The sequence below is a fragment of the Leiobunum rupestre genome, chromosome 2 (assembly GCF_980474605.1).
Source record: "Leiobunum rupestre chromosome 2, qqLeiRupe1.1.hap1, whole genome shotgun sequence".
Lineage (NCBI taxonomy): Eukaryota > Metazoa > Arthropoda > Arachnida > Opiliones > Sclerosomatidae > Leiobunum > Leiobunum rupestre.
In genome coordinates, this window is record NC_143385.1 from 19,021,272 (window position 1) to 19,041,863 (window position 20,592).

The 20,592-nt window shown below is 35.3% G+C and overlaps 2 protein-coding genes across 2 annotated transcripts; both read right to left on the bottom strand.

Annotated features, from left to right (window-relative positions):
• Positions 1-249: 249 nt before the first annotated feature.
• Positions 250-1,177, bottom strand: LOC149956291 (uncharacterized). Its single transcript, XM_090164694.1, has 2 exons — positions 1,089-1,177; positions 250-768 (listed from the first exon to the last, which is right to left on the bottom strand). The coding sequence occupies exon 2, from the start codon at positions 762-764 to the stop codon at positions 264-266; it is 501 nt and encodes a 166-aa protein (XP_090020820.1). The 5' UTR covers positions 765-768; positions 1,089-1,177; the 3' UTR covers positions 250-263.
• Positions 1,178-14,515: 13,338 nt separating this feature from the next.
• LOC149956292 (uncharacterized) lies at positions 14,516-19,824 on the bottom strand. Its single transcript, XM_090166832.1, has 3 exons — positions 19,738-19,824; positions 15,675-15,790; positions 14,516-15,002 (listed from the first exon to the last, which is right to left on the bottom strand). The coding sequence occupies exons 1-3, from the start codon at positions 19,822-19,824 to the stop codon at positions 14,603-14,605; spliced, it is 603 nt and encodes a 200-aa protein (XP_090022958.1). The 3' UTR covers positions 14,516-14,602.
• Positions 19,825-20,592: the final 768 nt, after the last annotated feature.

The following is a 20,592-nucleotide window of genomic DNA, read 5'->3' on the forward strand; positions in this document are numbered from 1 at the left end:
TTCACCACCCTCCTACGCAATTTAACCCAGCCACCTCAATTAAAGGCAATAAAAGTCGCTCGATGACTTAGGCCTACGGTGGGGCAATATTAAGACACTGTTTATATTGGGAAAAAAATTAAATTTTAATTTTTATAATAAATTTGCTTTTTTGACAAATTGTTACAGTTTACATTTATATAACATTATAATGATATTTCGTTATAATATTGAAGAGTTTCGAACCATAAATATTTTTACCAGCACGGACCTTTATCGTTCAATTACTTGTCGATTTCGTCTCTAGAGAGAAAGCCGTCTCCGTTGACGTCCATTTGCTGGAACACATTAGAGACACTCCTGGTTTGCCTGACCAGTAGCTCTCTTCGGTTCCGATGAAGCCATTCGTAAGTCTCCGATTCGTTGAGCCGTCCATCTTGGTCGCTGTCAGCCGATTCGAAGATGGATTCCACACCCGACGACGCCGACGACATTGAGTCAGCAGGAGCCTCGATTAATTTCGACCGCGAAAGAAATGGACTTCTCTTGTCTCTGTCTGGACAGTCGGCGCAATTACCCCGCCTGCAACCTCCGTCGCAATTGCATCCGAAGATGTTGCACTTGCCGTAACCGCAATTCGGAGTCGCTGCGGTGCAATCGCCGCATCTACCCCAGTAAAAGTCGTCGTCCCCACATTTCACATGGCAGCACACGGCATCCACTTCATGGAAGTGGAAGGACATTGCTATCAGCAGGAGGAGCAACATTTGAAGAGACGAATGCATTTTGCTAAATAACATAATCAAACAAAGCGTTGCAAATATTCAATAGCTTGAAAAAACATATAATGAGCAATATATATGGAACGATATAACTTAATTTTAAACTTATTTGCTAACAATAATGTTATATTTCTTCAACTATTACTTAGGGTATTTACAGGTATATTAAACCAAAATATATTTAAGGTATTAACTCAAATTTAAAAAAAAATCATGAAAATATTGAACGAAAAGATTGAACAGAAGTAACTACATTGTAGAAGAATGTTTCTTTGGAAAGTCGTTTTGACGATATATTTTAATAATACTGAAAAATATCCAACTTACCTGAAATTATTTTATAATATTCAGCTTCAGTGAATTTAAGAAATTGTTATTTTTCTTAGCTACAGTTGAAAATTGATAGTGCTTTTGCTTCTTTTGGTGTATTTATAAAAAAATTATGTAAGAGAGTTGGAGCTTTTATAAATAAAAATTGCGAAACCTAAGCTTATCAGTTATCCGGCACCTAGCGTATACTTTCAAATGGATCGGATGTATATATATTTATTTTTACTTTATCTCCAATTTGCACGATAAAAATAAGAGGAAACCAAAAAAGGTGGAACAATAAACATTTATCACAACGATGAAGGTGACAAATGTTTTTCGTAAGAATGGATAATATACAGGGTGGCTCGATTTGCTGTGACCAGGCTTTTTTCTCAAAAACTATTTGAGATGTAATTTAGAAATTTTCAGGGTATGCGCATTTAGTTGGAAACGTTCTAAATTGTAAATTTCAGAAAACTCGAGTACATTTTGACCGCTAGGTACTTGGGAACAGTTAACAATGAGAAATTGTAGAGCATATTTTAAATCCTACAAATAACGTTTGTTCGATCACAAACGAAATTGTTTCACTAATAATAAAAATGTGGTCAACGTAAAACCATTTCTTCATAGCAGGTCAAAGGGTTCTTTATCAAAACTTAGTTAATTTAATGGTTTTTACCTCGCCGAGGGAACTATGTCCCCTAGGAGGGGATTGAAAATTACCGTGTCTCTGTGTGTGTGCTGCGAACGCGTTACCGGGGCAAAGTCGAAAAACCGTGTTTGCAGTTTTAAGGCAGTCAAAACCACCGTGTGATGGTGAGCGTTAACGGATAAATTTGCGGTTGGGTTGGGTCCGGTTTTGTTTTTTTTTTTTTGGTAACGGTATCAACTCCGTTTTATTGGAAAGTTTGTTATTGTATTGTTTATGTGTAGCGTGTTATGACGTTGGTGGGTGTTGAGTTGGTTGTGATAGCGTTATGACGGTTGTGGCCGTTTCCTCTCCATTTTCTTCTTGACTTATGGGACGGACCGAATGCTGAGGGTTACGATAAACGTCTCAATGTCCAAATGGCAGGGTTTCCACCAATTGTTTACGGTATTCGTTATAGATTCAATTTGCGATTTGAACCCGAGCCCTCCTGTTTGACAGGCAAACGTTCTACCACGGAACCACCGATACACGTTACGCTTCACTGAAAATTATAAGCTCAGCTAAAGCGGAAGAGTATATTAATAGTTTTTAAAGTTTACATTTTTTTACGTATGAAATTTTAAAGGTCAAATCTTGTTTAAGCACAGTCAGCAGCTATAAGAGGGTTAAAGGGTAGAATCCGTGGGTGGTTGACTTACTTGTTAGTTAGTTTTTTGTCTATCGGTACTTTGTAACCGTTAAGGGTAATTCATGAATACAATTTCAATTGGTATACAATGCGCTTTTTTCGTTTTGCTTACTTAACTCTTAACTTCGTAATTTATTTTACGTGTTTTCTTATCGGGTTTAAATTTGTGATATATTTTCATTAATGTGGTTACGGTGGTTTTTTATTTTGAGATATGCGCTTCACTATTCAGTTAAGGCTTTTTTGGGGTGCGTTATAATCCGGGAATTGTTAACGGTAAGGTGTTTTTGGGTTTTTCTATTACAATTTTCGTTACCATGGGTATATGGATTGACATTTTCTGGATTTCTAAGTATTTGAATTACCTTGTTGTTTGATTGGGTTATTATTATAATTTTTTATTGCATATTTCTGTTAATACAATGTTTATTACTCTTTGTATTTAGATTGACTTTTTCTTGATTCCTAAGTATTTTATTTAACTTGTTACTAAGTTGGGTGATCATTATATATTTTATATTGGTTGTTTTTCTTGTTTGTTGATAATGTAGGGGATAATTCATGTCTACGATTTGCATTGAGTTTTATCGGCTTCGTTGGGTTGTCATCATGAGCCCACGCAGTTTTTATTAATCCTTTCACTTATAGTTTTGGTTTCACTTTAACTTTGGTTTTCCCGTATAAATTTGATTTCTTAGACCTATAATACCATGGGTTGGTTTTCCTCTGTGTTATAGTTTCTTGCACGTATATTTTACGTTTCGTGAGCGTTATAATAATTTTAAATTTTGTATTTTATTTTTCTCATTTTGTTACTTTGGTAATTTAATAACGTTTTGGGTCCAAAGTTGGTGTTTTGTTCTATTAATATTGTAAATTTAATTAATAAAAGAACAGTTGTAATATTTATAATTAAAAAAATCTGCTGGTTGGGATAGCACGGGGATAATTTATTGGGGGCGGGTTTTGATGGCGAAATATCATTGAGTACCGTGTTCAGTAGTTAATACACCCAAGGGCAAATTGTTCCATTTAGAGGTATATTTTGGCCAACTTGCCAACTTGTTGAGAATAACATGTCAATGTTCGATACGTGGACTATTTATTTTTTACAAACAAGTGAGAGATAGATAAACAAGTTATTTCCAAACAAACTAAGAAAACACATTTTAATTGAATAAATGAAAGGGTTGCAAAATTACAGATATGGTTCGATAATTCCTCCGTCGGCCGCGATACATGTTTCTGCGTGATGAAGCATACTTTGGAATGCACGATGGTTCCTTTCAGGAGTGACGAATTTAAAAGCGTCGATCATACGCTGACGAAATTTTTCCAGGCTCGTAACACGCTTCGCATTGACATGATCTTTGATGAAACCCCACAGGAAGAAGTTAGGTGACCTTGGAGGCCATTGGACTGGTTCGTTTCGTCCTATCTATAGCAATTGAGCTTAAAAGTCGTCTATTACAGCTCGTAGTTGGCCGAAGGAATGTCTTCTAATGCGGCCGCGACTTCATTCTGTAATAAAGCTAAGAAACTGCCGATTCAGACAGTTTGGCAGTGCGGTAATCAATGTTAGCTATTTTTATCGCGCTTCGGGCCTTTCTCGGTTCCGTGGTGTACCAACCAATTAAATTATTCGAAAAAAATATATATTTATTTTTCTAGAAACATTCTTTTTTCTTCCAGAAATATTTTTATTCTTTAAGAAATATTTTTTTTTCTTCCAGAAATATTTTTTTTTAAATATCATTTAAAAAAATTATAATTTAAAAGAAAAGAAACATTTTTATTTGGTAAAAATATCAAATTTTTATTTTTAAAATACCACCCGGGGGAATTCTGCAGACTTTCTTAGGAAAGTTGGGATACGCCTTCTTTTTTTCAACTTTCTTCTGTAGTTTTCATTGGGCGCGAAGTTACATGCCGCATTACGTCAACAGAGACCAAACAAATTCGACCCCTCGCTCCGATTGGTTGTCGTTACGTCATAGAATGACACACGTGAGTGTGAGGCTGTAATCGCCATCTATGCCACTCCGAAGGACAAGGTTCAGATCAGTTCAGAACAGTTTGCGCCTGCAGCTTAAGTTTAACTTATTTTAAGCCCCATGTTAGCTCTATTGTCGTCTGCTAGTTTTCAAAATGGCGTTTCCTGGTGCTGCTGCTGCGATTATTGAAAATAGAGAAAGAATTTACAGAAGAACTCGTCGAAATGCATTTGAAATGCCCGATAGAGAGTTTCTTCTTCAATTTAGAATGAGAAAAGACGACGTTCGTTTCTTAATTGATGAGTTAAGACCTCTTTTACAAAAAGAGAGGGTCAACAAGTACGTAGTTACTGTTGAGCATGAAATCTTGGCTACCCTTCTATTTTATGGCTCTGGTTCATTCCAAAGAGTGGTGGCAGCCAATTATGAAAATGGTATGAGTCAACCCTCCGTAAGTCGAGCAATCGAGCGTGTAACAACCGCGATAAATCAAAAGCTACGACACTTACTTTCGTATCCATTACGTAAGGAAATTGTTGAGAATACCAAGGTATGTTTCCTAAATAGTGTATGACTTGACAATATATTACAATTCTGTATACCTTTAGATGTCATTTTTGAGGTGGTGCCAGCTACCCAATATTCTGGGAGCGGTGGACTGTACTCAAATCTGTATGGAGGAGCCAAGGTTTAACAGCCAAGAATATTTAGATCGTAAGGCAACTACTCGATCAATGTTCAATTGGTACTTAAATAAGGGTAGAATATTAACCCAGAATGAAACTAAAATTATACATTCTCTTAGGTTTCTGATAATGAAACCAGAATTTTGGATGCTGTAGTAAATTGGCCTGGTTGCGTTCATGACTCTTTTATTTGGTGTCACTGTGGGTTATACCAGAGGTTTGAAGGTGGAGAAATGCCAACTGGTTATCTATTAGGGTATAATGGTTATGGACTACAGCCTTGGCTTGTAACTCCAATCCTGAACCCTACACAGGTAGCAAAATCTCGTTGATAAACCGTTTGTGAATCGTTGAAACTATGTTGAGAGATAAACGTTATGAAATGGTTGACGATGTCACCAAAGTAGACGGTTTATAAAACGGTTGATATTAAGTCTTTTAGTACTAAAAGAAACCCAAGTATAAACATTATAGGATTTGACGTTTATTTAACGTATGTATTAAACGAAAACCAAACTATTAAATGATGTCAAATTCACCAAGTGTTAACGTTATAGGATTAACGTCTATTAAACGTCGGTATTAAACATTTTTAAAATTATTGAATAACTAGATTGGGCATTTAGGAAATATAATAATAATATAATAATATAATTTAAATAACGTGGTTTTTTAAACCTAACTATTTTGATTTAAAAATGAGTTCAAAAATAGGTCAATATTTTACTAAATATAAACATTTATAATTAGTGGGATAATAACCATTAAACGTTATTTTGACCTTAAACCAAATATTGACCATTTTACAAACGTTATTTTGCTACCTGGGTAGTACCCCCAAAGAGTTAAAATTTAATAAACGTCATAAAAGAGGTAAACAAAATATTCAGTTCGCAAGGACTACTTGTTCTTATGAGCAATTAGACTATAAACTTTTTGCAATTCGTTGTGTGTAGACTATAGTTATGAAATATAATAATATTTCACGGGTAGGAACATCATTGAAAGGGTCAATGGCATTCTGAAATCAAGGTTTAGATGTCTTGACACACCAGGAGGGGCTTTATGTTATCAACCAGATAAAGTTGTGGCGATAACATTTGCTTGTTGTCTGTTACACAACCTCTGTCTTGACAGAAAAGTTCCGAATCCTGTTCCACCAGGTAATAAGGTTTTAGATATGCATTACAATTTGTATTAGTTATGCACATTTCTATACTTACAGCTCAACTTGAGGCAGACATTCGTAGAATTGCCAATGAGCACCAAATGGTTCCAGAAGCATTAGCCGCAGCTGAAAAGGGAAATAATTATCTGCAAAGGGGTCGAAGATTGAGGCAAAGCCTAGTTGACCTATGTGTGGTAGCAGAGGTAATGTTAAATCTAACAAATATAGCACACACCATAGGTTATAATTATTTCTTTTCCACACCACCCATGAGGTAGAAATAAAGGCACGTTTTTTTAATGAGGTTTCCCTTCATAACACTTAAATGTGCTCAGGCCTATCTTCAGTCATAATTCTTATTAAAGATTTGACTGATTTGTAGGTGGAGGTTGAAGGCCAGTAATAGTTGCCAACAGTGCAGAGAGGGTGTTGTTCTGCCTCTCTGGAATCGCTTCATAGCGTTCTTGGCTCGCAGCTAAACGCTCAAGAATGCTTGTTTGCCTCTCAAGAGCGTTAGCTTGCCTTTCCTGTGCTCGAGTTTGTTTTTTCGACTCCTCATGCATTGCTTTCTGGTTGGCACTTATGGTTTCAATACTGTCCAACAACCTCTTCTCATCAAGAACAATCTCGTCAAATGTGGTAGTCACCTTCTCCTTAAATGGCAGTGCTCTTTTTTTTTGATATATTACCTGAAAAATGGTAATAGAGGTATCGTCTTAGGTGAAACTGTTCCTGCCTACGACTGACGACGGCCAAGTAGCCAGAAACTATTGGGGAAAGTGTCCTCAATAGTCTCGTAGTGGAGTTTTCTCAAGCCATGACATGCAGGTAACTGAAGTAGCATCTTTTGAAGCCATCATTAATTAAAACAAAACGTTTACCAGTAGATGCTCCTGCCCCTGAAGTGGTAGAACATGACTGTTGGTGCTGAACCTTTGAGCTGCTTCCAGCTCCATCACCATCTCTGTTGCCATCGACATTAAAGCCTTAGATAAATACAAAGTTAATGAAACCAATGACTTTAAAGACGTTACATCTTACTGCTGCCAAAGGTTGAAAGAAACTGGGAAAGGACGTTGTCTCTGAAAATAGTAACCGCATTGGAAGAATTGAAAACAAATTTGGAATTAATGGACCTTCTTATTCCTACTGTGCATTATCATCCTGAGTCTGAACGATTTCAGCAGAATTCCATTAAATGTAAATGTTATTATCACATTGCGTAATTGCCATTGAGTTATAATTCAAATATTTGTTATTTTAGATTAGTTTGATTGAACTATCTACCCAAGTATGTGAAATTATTAGTTTCACAATTGATAATTACACTTATTTATATTTAAATTGCATTCATAGGTCAATATTGTACGGTAAAGGTCATTGAAAATTGATATGACATGTCATATTACTAAAAATGACATCGAATAGCACTGGAACGGACATCGAATATCACTAAAAATGACATCGAATTTCATGGGAACGGTCATCGAATATCACTGGAACGGACATCGAATATCACTAAAAATGACATCGAATATCACTGGAACGGACATCGAATATCACTAAAAATGACATCGAATTTCATTGGAACGGACATCGAATATCACTGGAACGGAATTGAATATCACTAAAAATAACATCGAATATCACTGGAACGGACATCGAATATCACTAAAAATGACATCGAATATCACTAAAAATGACATCGAATATCACTAAAAATGACATCGAATATCACTGGAACGGACATCGAATATCACTAAAAATGACATCAAATTTCATTGGAACGGTCATCGAATATCACTGGAACGGACATCAAATATCACTGGAACAGACATCGAATATCACTAAAAATGACATCGAATATCACAAAAAATGACATCGAATATCACTAAAAATGACATCGAATTTCATTGGAACGGTCATCGAATATCACTGGAACAGACATCGAATATCACTAAAAATGACATCGAATATCACTGGAACGGACATCGAATATCACTAAAAATGACATCGAATATCACTGGAACGGACATCGAATATCACTAAAAATGACAATGAATATCATTGGAACGGACATCGAATAGCACTAAAAATGACATCGAATAGCACTAAAAATGACATCGAATTTCACTGTAAGTGAGGTAGATATTACTTACAATTTATTAATATGACATTTCAGATAAAATACTATGAAATTGGTTTTAAAAGGTTATATATATCATCTTGCTTACTTGGTGTTTTCAGGCACTCCAGACGTATTTCCTGAGTATGTGAGATCATCATGATTATATAGGCAACGTACAATATCATACCACAGTTTTCAATCAATATATTTCCAAATACGTACATTTTACTCGCAGAATACTCTGGATCAACTCCACTAGAATCTTCTAGGAACTCGGAAAATGAAATATTATCACCAAAGGATAGAATTGGTCCTTCAAAAGATTCACTGTAACCAGGACATATTGTATAGGATGGCCAAATTATTTTCAAATCAACTCTTACCATGTACCACTAGTCAATTCAGAACCCTCTGCAAGGAAACCACTACTGTTACTAGTATTCCAAGCATCAGGCACCGTTGATTGTCCTCTGTTTTATAATAAAATTCTATAAACTATGTGTTGATGTCAGCGGTGTAGCCACGATTTCAGTTCAGGGGGAGGGAGCACATTTATTATTGTGAAAGAAAATAAATTTCACATCCCCCCTACATGGGCCCCCGCAGGTTGGAACAAATGGGGCAACTGCCCCACTTTGACTGTCTGTGCCCCGTTGATCTCCCTTAAATTAACGTTTTCCCTATGCAATTACGAGGTTTCATATTACAATTTTTGCACTACCCTGGACATTGGCCCCCTCTGAACGATGTCTGTAGGTACACATGCCCCCCTATTCGAACTTCGTTACTGGCTTTATTTTTATATTTACCTAAAACTAGGTAGGGTGGTATCTATGCCACCAGTAATTCCTGCGTAAGTCACTGACGGTAGTAGGGATTTAACCCTCTCCTCAGTGGGCGTCATTTGTGGAGCGTCTGTGCCTGATCCACCCCCTGTTTTCTTTATGAAAACTGAAACCTTAGCTGCGGTTTCCGGGCTTCACTTTTTAGAACGCTCCACTTCTAACGAACATCAGCGGAGCTTCTTTTGTTATCACCAACAGAATTAACCATTGCGGTTATACCTTCCCACTTTTTATGTTGGGCTTGGGTAAGAGACCCTCCTTTATGAAGTCGAATGTCTTCGTAAGCTTGGGTCTCCATGGCTGACATCAATGCCTCCTTTTCATCTTCAGTCCACCTGGAACTTTTACTACTTGCCATTTTTATCGAAATAAATAGCCTATTTTAAACGTTAAATATATGCTATTTTATATAAATAAAGAAACTTTTATCAAAATTTATTTGTTAACTACTGAAAAGCAAATTAACAAGTTACTTGTTTCTCAGAAATTGTGCATGAACACTCATCCCTACAAATATTATTTGTTCCTATTTTAATTATAACTATGCAAATTTATTTTAATTTAATTCATAAAGTAATTAATAAATACATATTATTTCTAAGCAATAGTTAATTTCAAAGTAAATTAAAAAGTCAGTCAGCGCCACATGATAATGTACAATTCAAAAATGGCGCATTTAATTTACCAAAACAGTCTTAGATGGCGACAACATAAATAGAGTTAAAAATAAGCTCATGAAAAAATTCAACTGAACCGAACAGAGCTGATCTAGCTTCTTCAGCGTAGCCTAGATGGCGATAGAATTCATAGAGCCAAAAATAAGCAGAACCTAGGTAGCAAAACACGAGCTGTACTGAACAGAACTGATCTAGCTCCATTGGGGTCGCACAGATGGCAGATACAACATCACTCTCGTGTGGCGTCATTGTATGACGTAATAAGAACCAATCGGAACAAAGGGGTCGCAAATGTACGGTCTCTTATCACTGGTGACGTCGCGCCCATGAAAACTGCAGAAGAAAGTTGAAAGAAAGAAGGCGTATCCCAACTTTCCTAAGAAAATCTGCAGAATTGCCCCGACCGTTTTATTACTTTTTCATTTTGACCTGTATCGCGTGACATAGTATATTAAACCAAAATAAATAAGGTATTATTTCAAATTAAGAAATATTTTTCTTTATAAATAAAATATTGAACGGGTAGTTGTGGTTTTGGAAAAGAAAAAATCATCAATGTTATACGATTATTATTAAATTGAAATAATAATTAAGGAATTAAGTTTCAATTAATTTAGTAAATAAATTATATCCTGATAACAAAAGTAACTAAATTGTAGAAGTATGTTACTTTGGAAATACGTTTGACCATATAATTTTATATTATTAGAATATAGTTCAAATTTGGTGTATGTATAATAGTTTGTAAGTTATAAGGTCTGAGCTTTTATACAAAGCTTTTGCAAATCCTTAGCTTATCAGTTATCCGGCACCTGATAAATGTAGCTTAAATTTTTAATGGGATCGGATGTATATCTATTTATTTTTACTCTTTCTCCAATTTACACGATAAAAGTTAAGCGGAAACATAAAAAGGTGGCACAGCAAACATTTATCAACAACGACAAAGGTGATAAATGTTTTTCGTAGGAATTGATAATATAATGTATATTCGTTTTATCTTTTTTTAGACCAAAGTTTAACATTCTGTAACGGCAGCTAAATATGTAACGTAATTATACCGTAATTATCAATATTAGTCCTAATCGCGGATGCCATTTATTAAATATATTTTAAATGAATTAAAAACAAATTAAAAAATTTCGCAAACATGTCAATTGAAATTTGTGAAACTCTTAAACAGTATGAATATTTTCATTATCATATAACTTTTCAAATCATTGTGCAGTTGATGTATTTATAATCCCTACTCGCAGTAAATGGACTCAAATTATCGTATAGCACTTATAGGGAATAGCCCCACCGATCCAACATTTTCTGGGGTTTTGAACCACCGCAGCCGAAGTTTATCTTCGTTATGTTTTTTTTTTCAAACACATTTTTTAATTTGTTTTCCAAATTTTACAAAGTGGGATAAATGTTTGCCAATGTAGCCACCGACAAAAAATTAAAAGAGGCTCTATGCTCCATGTAATTACTAATAGTGTTATTAGTTAACTTACTTTTGTCTGAAATTTTAAATTAAATTACTAAGGTTTGAGTTAATTTATTTTTAGCTATTAAATTAACCATACATTTCTTTGTACCTAGAGGACCTGTTCAAACCTCATACAATAGGTGTGTATTACTATTTAATAACCTTACAACTAAGTATTAGACATTTAATTTTAAATTAATTAATTTCAGTTATATGTCAAGGAAAATGGTTTTTAGAATCAACGAAAGAGGCTGGAGCTATATCCCCCAATGATTGCAATCAAACAACACAGCCTGTTACAAATGTAATGGTTTACGTTTACATTGGCGAAACAGACTATCATTAATTTTTTATTGAGCTATTGCTTAACTAATGAGCTGCAAAAGTTCGAAATTGGTCCACTGTTGGATTCTCTGGCTGAATATTTGACTTCTTATAATTATCACATATTGGAACGATAATACCTTTATGTTCTAAATTTGTAAAACAGCAAAATGGATAATACAATAACAACAGTTGACCTCCGTTAAATAATTGGCTACACTTTGCATCTTTCCCCATCAATTTTCTACCCCCGTCTGACTACCAATTAACCGCTGAAAATGATATTTTTTCCATTTATGTTAATAGTTCATTTTAATGACGTCACTTCCAACTTTAAGCTGTCGGACTATAAACTACCATGCCCGTGTTTATAGTTTTAGTTATAGTGTATACAGGGTGTTTTATTTTGTTCGAAAAAGTGATTTTGTTCAAAAACTATGTTATCTAGAAAGTTGAAATTTGTACTGTACATTATACGTGCCGGGGGACACTTTCTACCAAAATTGCATCTAAATCGAAAAATATTTTCACGTTTTTTGAAAATTTAAATTTTAACCACTAGGTGCTATAAGAAAATTCGCAAGGAGAAAATTGTAGAGCGTCACCGAAAACGTACAAATAGCGTTGGCGCGAAAAAAAATAGACGTATTTTTCACTGACAAAATACGACTTGAAATAGTTGGGCAAGCTAAAGTAACTCTTTTTGAAATCCATTGGGAGAGTAGTGTAACTTTATGAAAGTCAGAAATTTGTTAATCTGGTGTTTAATGCAATAAACACCGCTGAAAAATCGAGGAGACAATGGCGAAGAAGGTATTACCCGATTTAATTTCATAGGATTATTTTATTTATCTACTTACAAACAAAATTTATATGTACGTTTCGAAAATACCACCTTCGGCTGTGATGCAACCTTGGGCACGAACAATCATATTGTCGAAGGTGGCTTGCATCATTTCCGGGGTTACTTCCCGGCAAGCGCTTACAATTCGTTGACGCAGCTCTTCAAGGGTCTCAACCGGAGTGGCGTACACCTTGTCCTTGACGAATCCCCAAAGAAAGAAATCCAATGGCATCAGATCGGGTGACCTTGCTGGTCAGTGTATGGGACCGTTTCTCCCTATCCATCGTTGTGGAAATTTGTTGTTTAGATTTAAAGCCCGGTGTACCCGGTAAGATTGAAACCACACCACCGGAGGTCTGTCATCATTATGCCCTACGCCAGCGTCCACAGACCCGGACAGGCGGCCAAACCAGCATGGGTAGTAGTACCCTACTACTGATGGTCACGCCCGCGACGCAAGCCACTCAACCCAACAGAAGGTGCAGCAATGGGTCGACCAGCCCCCACTTCGCACACAGCAATGCGATTTAAGAATGGATGCTGTAGCAACTCCAGCCGACACCCTACCTAGAAAGGTAGAGAGCCAAGCCCTTTGGGAGTAGCGCCTAAAGGGGAACGGCGGGCACACGGCAGCCCGCATAACCCGGCACTGCTGGCACCGGACATCCCGGTGGAACCCCTAAAAGCCGGGAGATGGGTCCCCCGTGCCCTCTTACGGAGGCCCGCAGCCCCACAGCAGGCAACTCAATCCGCCGAGACGGCCAGGTTGCCCGGCCCATCTCCGTTAGTCTGGGCTGAAGCCCAGTTACCAGCCCATACCGGAGGTGGAGATAGGACCATTTGGACGGAGCTAACATCTCCCAGTGCACCACCGCCCGTGCTGGGTTACAAGAGCCGGAACCCGACTCCACGGTAAAGCCACCAGTTATTGCACACTCCGACCCCTCGTGGGCCGCACCGTCTTGCTGAAACCACAGTCTTGGTCGTTGCGCCAACGGCAGTTTGTCAAGTTGTTGTTCTAGCTCATTTCTCAAGAAATCTAAATAACTCTGGCCATTTAGATTTTGCGGTAAGAATACTGGACCAATTAACCGGTATCCAACAAGACCAATCCCAAATTGAAATTGGTGACGGTGGTCATATCCCCAGTGTGGATTTGTGTCTTACTAACAATGATTATTTTGGTGATTGTAAGGGCCGTCTCTTACGGAATTTAGCAGCCAGTTGCAAAAATCCAGCTGTTATTGAGCGTCTCCATCTCGTAAACCGTGGTGAAACGGTTCGGCACATTGGACAGCAAGGTCACCAGATCTTACGTAATTTAAATCGCCATTAATAATTTAATTAATTAATTAATTTAATTTATTCGCCATTGTCTTCGATTTTTCAGTGGTGTTTATTGCATTAAACACCAGATTAAAAATTTCTGACTTCATAAAGTTACACTGCTCTCCCAATATCATTCAAAAAAAGTTATTTTAGCTTGCCCAACCTGTCTCTTTTCAAGTCGTATTTTGTCAGTGAAAAAGACGTATATTTTTTCGCGCCAACGCTATTTGTACGTTTTCGGTGGCGCTCTACAATTTTCTCATTGACAATTTTCTTATAGCACCTAGCGGTTAAAAATATTTTTCGATTAAGAGTTAATTTTGGTAGAAAGTGTCCCTTTTCACGTTTAATATAGAGTACAAATTTCAACTTTCAAGAAAACATAGTTTTTGAAAAAAAAATCACTTTTTCGAGCAGAAAAAACACCCTGTATAGTTAATGCAGTAGCAATTTAAAATTTTCAGTAAACAAATCAGCTTAACATATGTGTTTATTAATTCAACAATATAAAAAAGCTGTTGAAATGATCAAAAGCCGTCAAAATATTAAATCTCTAAAACAAATAGTTTTCAAAAAAGAGTGAATGATTAAGTAAAATGTCATTTGATATTTTATAATACATACTAAACTATTTATTCAATTTACGGAACTACATATAATAAAAAGTACTAAAGTAAAACATGTATTGGTTTGACAAAGGTCAAGTTTTGTGAACTACTTGTCGATTTCGTGTCGGGATAGAAATCCGTCTCCATTGGTGTCCATTTGCTGGAACTCATTAGAGACACTTCCGCTTAGGGATAATTCTCTTTTGTTCCGCTTGAGCCATGATTTGGTTTCTGATTCGTTCAGAAGTCCATCTTGGTCGCTGTCGGCCGTGGCGAAGACGAAGTCCAAGTGACCATTCTCGTCATAGTCAGAAGATGCGGACGGAACCAAGGCCTCAACTGCGCTAACGTCTTCTGGAAACAGACTTCGCTTGAATTCGCAGTCTTCGCATCTTCCAGGCCTGCACCCGCCGTCGCAATTGCATCCGAAGATGTTGCACCTGCCGTAGGCGCAATACGGTGTTGCTTTGGTGCAATCTTTGCATCTGTAGATCGAGAGGACCGTTCTAGGTACAAATCAAATAATCGATTATTTTATTTTTTAGTAATATTAAAAATTTCAACAAGCAAAAACAATTTTATTTTGAGGATATCTTGTTTGTGTAAGTTTTTATTTTTTTACGGTTGGGTTTCACCCCAAACGGGTGGAACCGGGGGCGGACCGCCCCAAAAGGCCCCCTTCCGCTATCTACGCCATTGCCCACAAGGATAACGCAACCCGTCAGTTTTAATTTTTTAGGCGCTTTAGCGCCTGCTGCCGTCGAAAGGGGAAAATTCGGAATTTGTCTTCCCCCCGCCCGTAAATCGTTCAGCGAAAAGGCTCGTCCAATTAAATTTGTACACACCCCTGTGTTAGCGTGTTTAAAAGTTAGCAGCGTACTCCTTGTTTTTGTTGCTCCTAGCTGTAAACAATTAAGTGATATAAAACTGGTGCCTATATATTAACACACTTCAAGATTTCTTTAGCTTTACGTGCTAACATTTTTAACTTAAAAATTCATTACTGGAGAGGATTTCGTTTATAAATATAAAAAGCTGGAATCTATCACTAATAGTAAATTAACGATTGATCGACTGAGCAATATTAAGTTTAAATCGCTAAATAATTTGCATGAGCCTTGATTTTATGGGTAGAGTTTTCCAATATCATGAAATAGCTTTTTGATGTCCTTATTTACCCAGAGATATAGCCGACATGACATTTCCCAGGACAGCATTTGGCTTCGACTTCGCTCTCAAAAAAGCACATTGCAACAACAAGGAGCGTGACACAAAGAGATGAATGCATTTCTATCTAAAACATAGAAACAAATGTTTGCTAAAGTAATATATTAAAGGAACACACTGGCGTTTGAGTTTAACTACTTTTACGCGCTTCTTTCCAAAATCTGATTGATCGTATTTGCTACCACCATTTAAATAGTTTCAAAATTTTGTAATATATATATACAATATCGTATTGCGCGATATATAAAAAATTATAAATTAAAATCAGCAATCAAATATATAGAATAGTATCTGTCTTATATAGCTTAAATTTCCCATCGTTTGAATAAAGGATTACCGAAAACTTAAATTAGAAATACTAGGCTATTCCAGAAGTGAAATTACTCTTAACTTTTAGAAAGTTTGTTGCATATTTTGATAATTTAGGGAATTAAAATTTCACAAATAAATAAATTAAAAAATCAATGAGCAAAGATAAATTTTGGCTTACCTTAGAGTGATAAGAATTTCTGTTATCGATTGCAAATCTATATAATCAATAAAAATATTTTACTTAATTTTTTATTTAAAAAAATATAAAATGCTGCGATTCTCTTCTTAAAATAATCTTAAATGTGAACACTGAGCTTTAAGGTATGAGTTTTTATACCTCCGAATTGTGAAAGCGGATCTAATTTCCGCCTAGATTTCCAACGAACATATTTTAGAATGGAGATAGAACATTTTCCTGTCGATCTGTTTGGCAGGAGAGAAGAACTGAAACCTTTTATTAGAAAAATTGAAATATCGAAGGTGTGTAGAGCGGATTCTTAATAATATGAGTTATTTTTTGTTTATTTCCCGGATATAGGAATTTCGAAATGGGAAAATGAAAATGCTATCATTTCTCATAATTATACAACACAATTTAAAATTCGTAAATTAATTATTTCTCGAAAAGTCAAACACTGCATTTTTATCTGGACTCGATTTATAACACAAATAACCAAGTTAAATTAGATATGATGAATACAAATTATGAATATCTATATTCATAATTTTCTAACTCAGTGTTGTGTACAAATTTCATTGGACGCGCTTTTTCCCTGCATGTTTTACGGGTAGGGGGAAGACAGTTTCCGAATTTTCCCCTTACAACGGCAGCAGGTGCTAAGGCGTCTAACCAATGAAAACTGTACATAAGAAAATGCACGACTTTTGACGGGCTGCGTTCTCCTTGTGTGGGGTGAAGTGTTTGTTGCTCCTTGGTTATATTACGTCTATTAAGTGATTATTGTTCGTGAATTAAGCAGTTATATTTTCATTATTTATCGAATAGTTTTCATGTATCATACCGGTTATTACACGAACACTAAATACTTAATAAAAGAAATATAATCGCTTAATACACGATAAATAAGCTATTTAAAACGAGATATAACCGCTAAATATACGAATAATTAACACATCATACAAAAATATTGCTGTTTAATACACGAACAATATGCTCTAAACACAAGAAATGTAACTGCGAAATCAGGACAATAAACACTTAGCAGACGAATAAAACTGCTGAATACACGAAAAAAGAGTGCACTTAATGCACGTAATGTTACTGCTGTAGTAAGTGCTTATTGTGCGTGTATTAAGCGTTTATATTTTGGGTAATATGCTAATAATCGGCATGAACTAGTGGATGCTTTTCGTTTAATATTTCAAATTGAGTGCGTAAATATAGTCATTATAAGCATTTTTGAAAATATCGAAAACTTTTATTTCGGTGCCAAATACATTTTGATCATTTAATAACTTTTTATCAACCGTAAGAGCTGCCGTCTTTCCTTTTTGCTTTTGTTTTATTCTTCCGTTAGCTTGTTTAAACCAATATTTTATTGCATCTTCAATAGGGTGGTCCTTATTTTATTTATTTCTTAAATATTGAAGTCTTACCCTCTAAATTAGTTTCAATGTATATAAACAAATTTCTTGAGAAATTTGGGTTAAATTGAGCAAAACTTAGAGGTAGCTCAATGAGCTTGAAAATTCCCTATATTTTAGCATTGTGTAATTTAGTATTATGCCTCTTTCTTCTACATAACTACATAATTAAAGCCAGTCTATTGGACCCATTATCATGAAATTATTGAAATTAGTGATATATTCAATTGCTTGGAATGAATCAGTTTTAGAGAAAGTAGCCACAAACCCTCACTTTCTCGCCAAATATTTTTATGAATGAAAAATCAATATTTCAGATCATTTTCTCGTGATTCGGTTTCCGTGGTTGACGCTATTTCGGATTTATTTTCACGCTCAAGAGCTTCTAGCTTTGCCTTCTTTAAATCATCTATAAAACACTATTTGAAAATCGGAACTAATTTTAAACTATCTTGAATATTTTGACCTGTTTTGTAAAATATTCTGAATATTTCGTAAACAGTCCATTTTTCGGTGGATTCCTCAGAATATACGAGTGATCTTATCATTTTCTCATTATTCTTATATGCAGGCCAATAACATGGTGTGTCACCGTTCACCCAGTTTTTATGAATAACTCCACATTCCTTAACACCTTCATCGGTAGAATTTTTAAATTCGACCACCATGTACGTGATGAACGCGAAGATAAAATTAAGTGATATCCTGTATACGATAAAATTTAAAGATAAGCCATATTTTAAACTGCGTCGAATCGAATATGTACATTTTCTCAGCCGATAACTATAGCAAAATATTTATATATTGCAAAATATTCATAACGTTTTATTTGTACCATATTATGTTTTAAGAAACGTAAAAGAAATTACCAGTATATTTATAAATATCTACATACACACGAAATAATAAGACACAATGCGATTAAGGGCACTTTTTGTTAGTTGCTTGACGGTAGTTATATAAGGATAGAAATTTTTTTTAAACTTAGTTTAAGAACATGCTTGATATGTTAATCGTAGAGTTGAAATAATAATTTATTTTAATTTGTCATAATGAATTATTGGAACAGCAAAACTAGTACAATTAAAATTTGGCATAAAATAACACTTTTTACAATACGATTCTATCGGCCATGCTTTTAAATTAGATGGTTGGGACACATTTAAAATTCCAAGCTCTTTGGAGCTGCAAGGGTAAGTTGTTTAAATTATGCTCGTCATTTATATTTGACTTTTTTAACTTTATCTAATCTATCTATATTCAAAAATGTCATTAAATAATTTTTTGCATGTAGTATAAAAGTAGAATCAATTTTAACATGTAATCAGTGCTTTTCTCTTCCTCGAACTGCGATGTAATTATCCATTAATTTAATTGTAAAAAAAAGTATTCATGTTTTAAAGTAATCATCGTCTTTAACAATTTGTCACCACTGTCACGTCTATACATAAGTGTAAGCGTCTGAATTGTCTTTGAAATAGCAGTCAACTATGAAAATATCGGATTGATTTTGTACAATGATTTTGATTATAACAACCTCTACAGTTTTCATTTTACAACAATTATCGCCAATTTGTGTAATATATAGTTTTTTGTATCGAATAACATTTATATTCCCTAAAATTGGCTCTTCGTTATGCTCTAATTTCACTTTCGGTACTAGCTTATTTTGTAAATCGCCCTGAGTTTCTAAAACATTCAGCTCAGATAATCTATAAATTATTTGTTGTAAAGGTTTGTTCGGACTACGTATGAGCTTTTTAAGTTGACCAAGGTAGGATTCGAATGCGAATGCTGAGAACGAATCTAAGCCTCCAAATAACCTAACTTGACTAGAAAGGTGTAGCAAATTATGAAAATTTTACACTAAAATTTCTTTCCCATAGTATAGAGTCAGCGTAGTCGATAACTGGTTCTGTTGGATTTTTACTGCGTAACAAATATATCGCACAGTGCAGTAGCAGAAAATGGTGTATACACGAATGGGGTAATATATTTGGAAAAATGTGAAACCCCGTGTAAAGAATAAACTGCCGAAATTCGGTGGCCTTCCATTTATCACACTCTGAAAACTACGAGGTTTTCTCGAAAACTTACAGGGGTATACTTTGAAATGACATCCATTCTTTCTGATAAACGACTTATATCATTTTTGCTTTGTTTTACTTGAGATTTTGGTCTCATAATCTCATGTATAATACGTTTTACGCACCCAAGGCAAACTAAATGCATATAATCGTTTGGAAAAGCAGATACCATATCAATAGGTAAAGCGGTCAGTGGTGAACTTACATTTTGTAAATGGTGTCATTTTTGAGTTTTGTTCCGAAAAACTAGCATCACTTCTCAATGGGGCATCGAACTCGGTAAAAATCACTTTGTCTTTCCACTCTCCTTTTGCTTCGCAAAAAATGCAAGAAAAGTACCCACTAAGAGTTTTAACGCGTAATAAATAAGCCTTGGCGGGGGCGTCACAAATAAAAGGACCCAATTTTATTTCAAAACTTCTTCCTTCGAAACAAGTTCTAATGACTCTTCTAAAAACTTTTCTAAATATCGATCTAATCGTTTTGGTTTTCCATTGGCATAAAATATTCCCACTACATAAGGCGATTTATCGTTTGTTTGATCACACTTGGCCAATCTTGTCCAACACTCTCTTTTCGTGCTCTTGTGAACTGGAATTCCATCCACATTTAAAGATATGTTTAATTGCGTGGCGTGCTCTGATAGCCTTGATCTGAGTTCCTTCTTCGGCACATCTAAAAGACCAACATGAAAATAATCCCCGTTTTCTAAGCGGTCTAATTTAAGCGATTCTCTGTTGTTTGTATTAAGAACAGTTATGGAATCCAAAGGAAGATCATTATGATAGGTTTTAAGTATTTTTAGAAGGCTTGTTAAAGCTTTGTGGTTAATATTAAAATTAAGGGCCCATTTAGCAAGTTCTTC

Excerpts from the sequence above, each read along its gene's own strand:
- LOC149956291 (XM_090164694.1), bottom strand. The coding sequence starts at position 764 with ATGCATTCGTCTCTTCAAATGTTGCTCCTCCTGCTGATAGCAATGTCC.
- LOC149956292 (XM_090166832.1), bottom strand. The coding sequence starts at position 19,824 with ATGAGACCAAAATCTCAAGTAAAACAAAGCAAAAATGATATAAGTCGT. Across the intron at positions 15,791-19,737 it reads TCATTTCAAAGTATACCCCT|ATAGAAATGCATTCATCTCT; the intron begins GTAAGTTTTCGA and ends TCTATGTTTTAG. Across the intron at positions 15,003-15,674 it reads CATGTCGGCTATATCTCTGG|AACGGTCCTCTCGATCTACA; the intron begins GTAAATAAGGAC and ends ATTTGTACCTAG.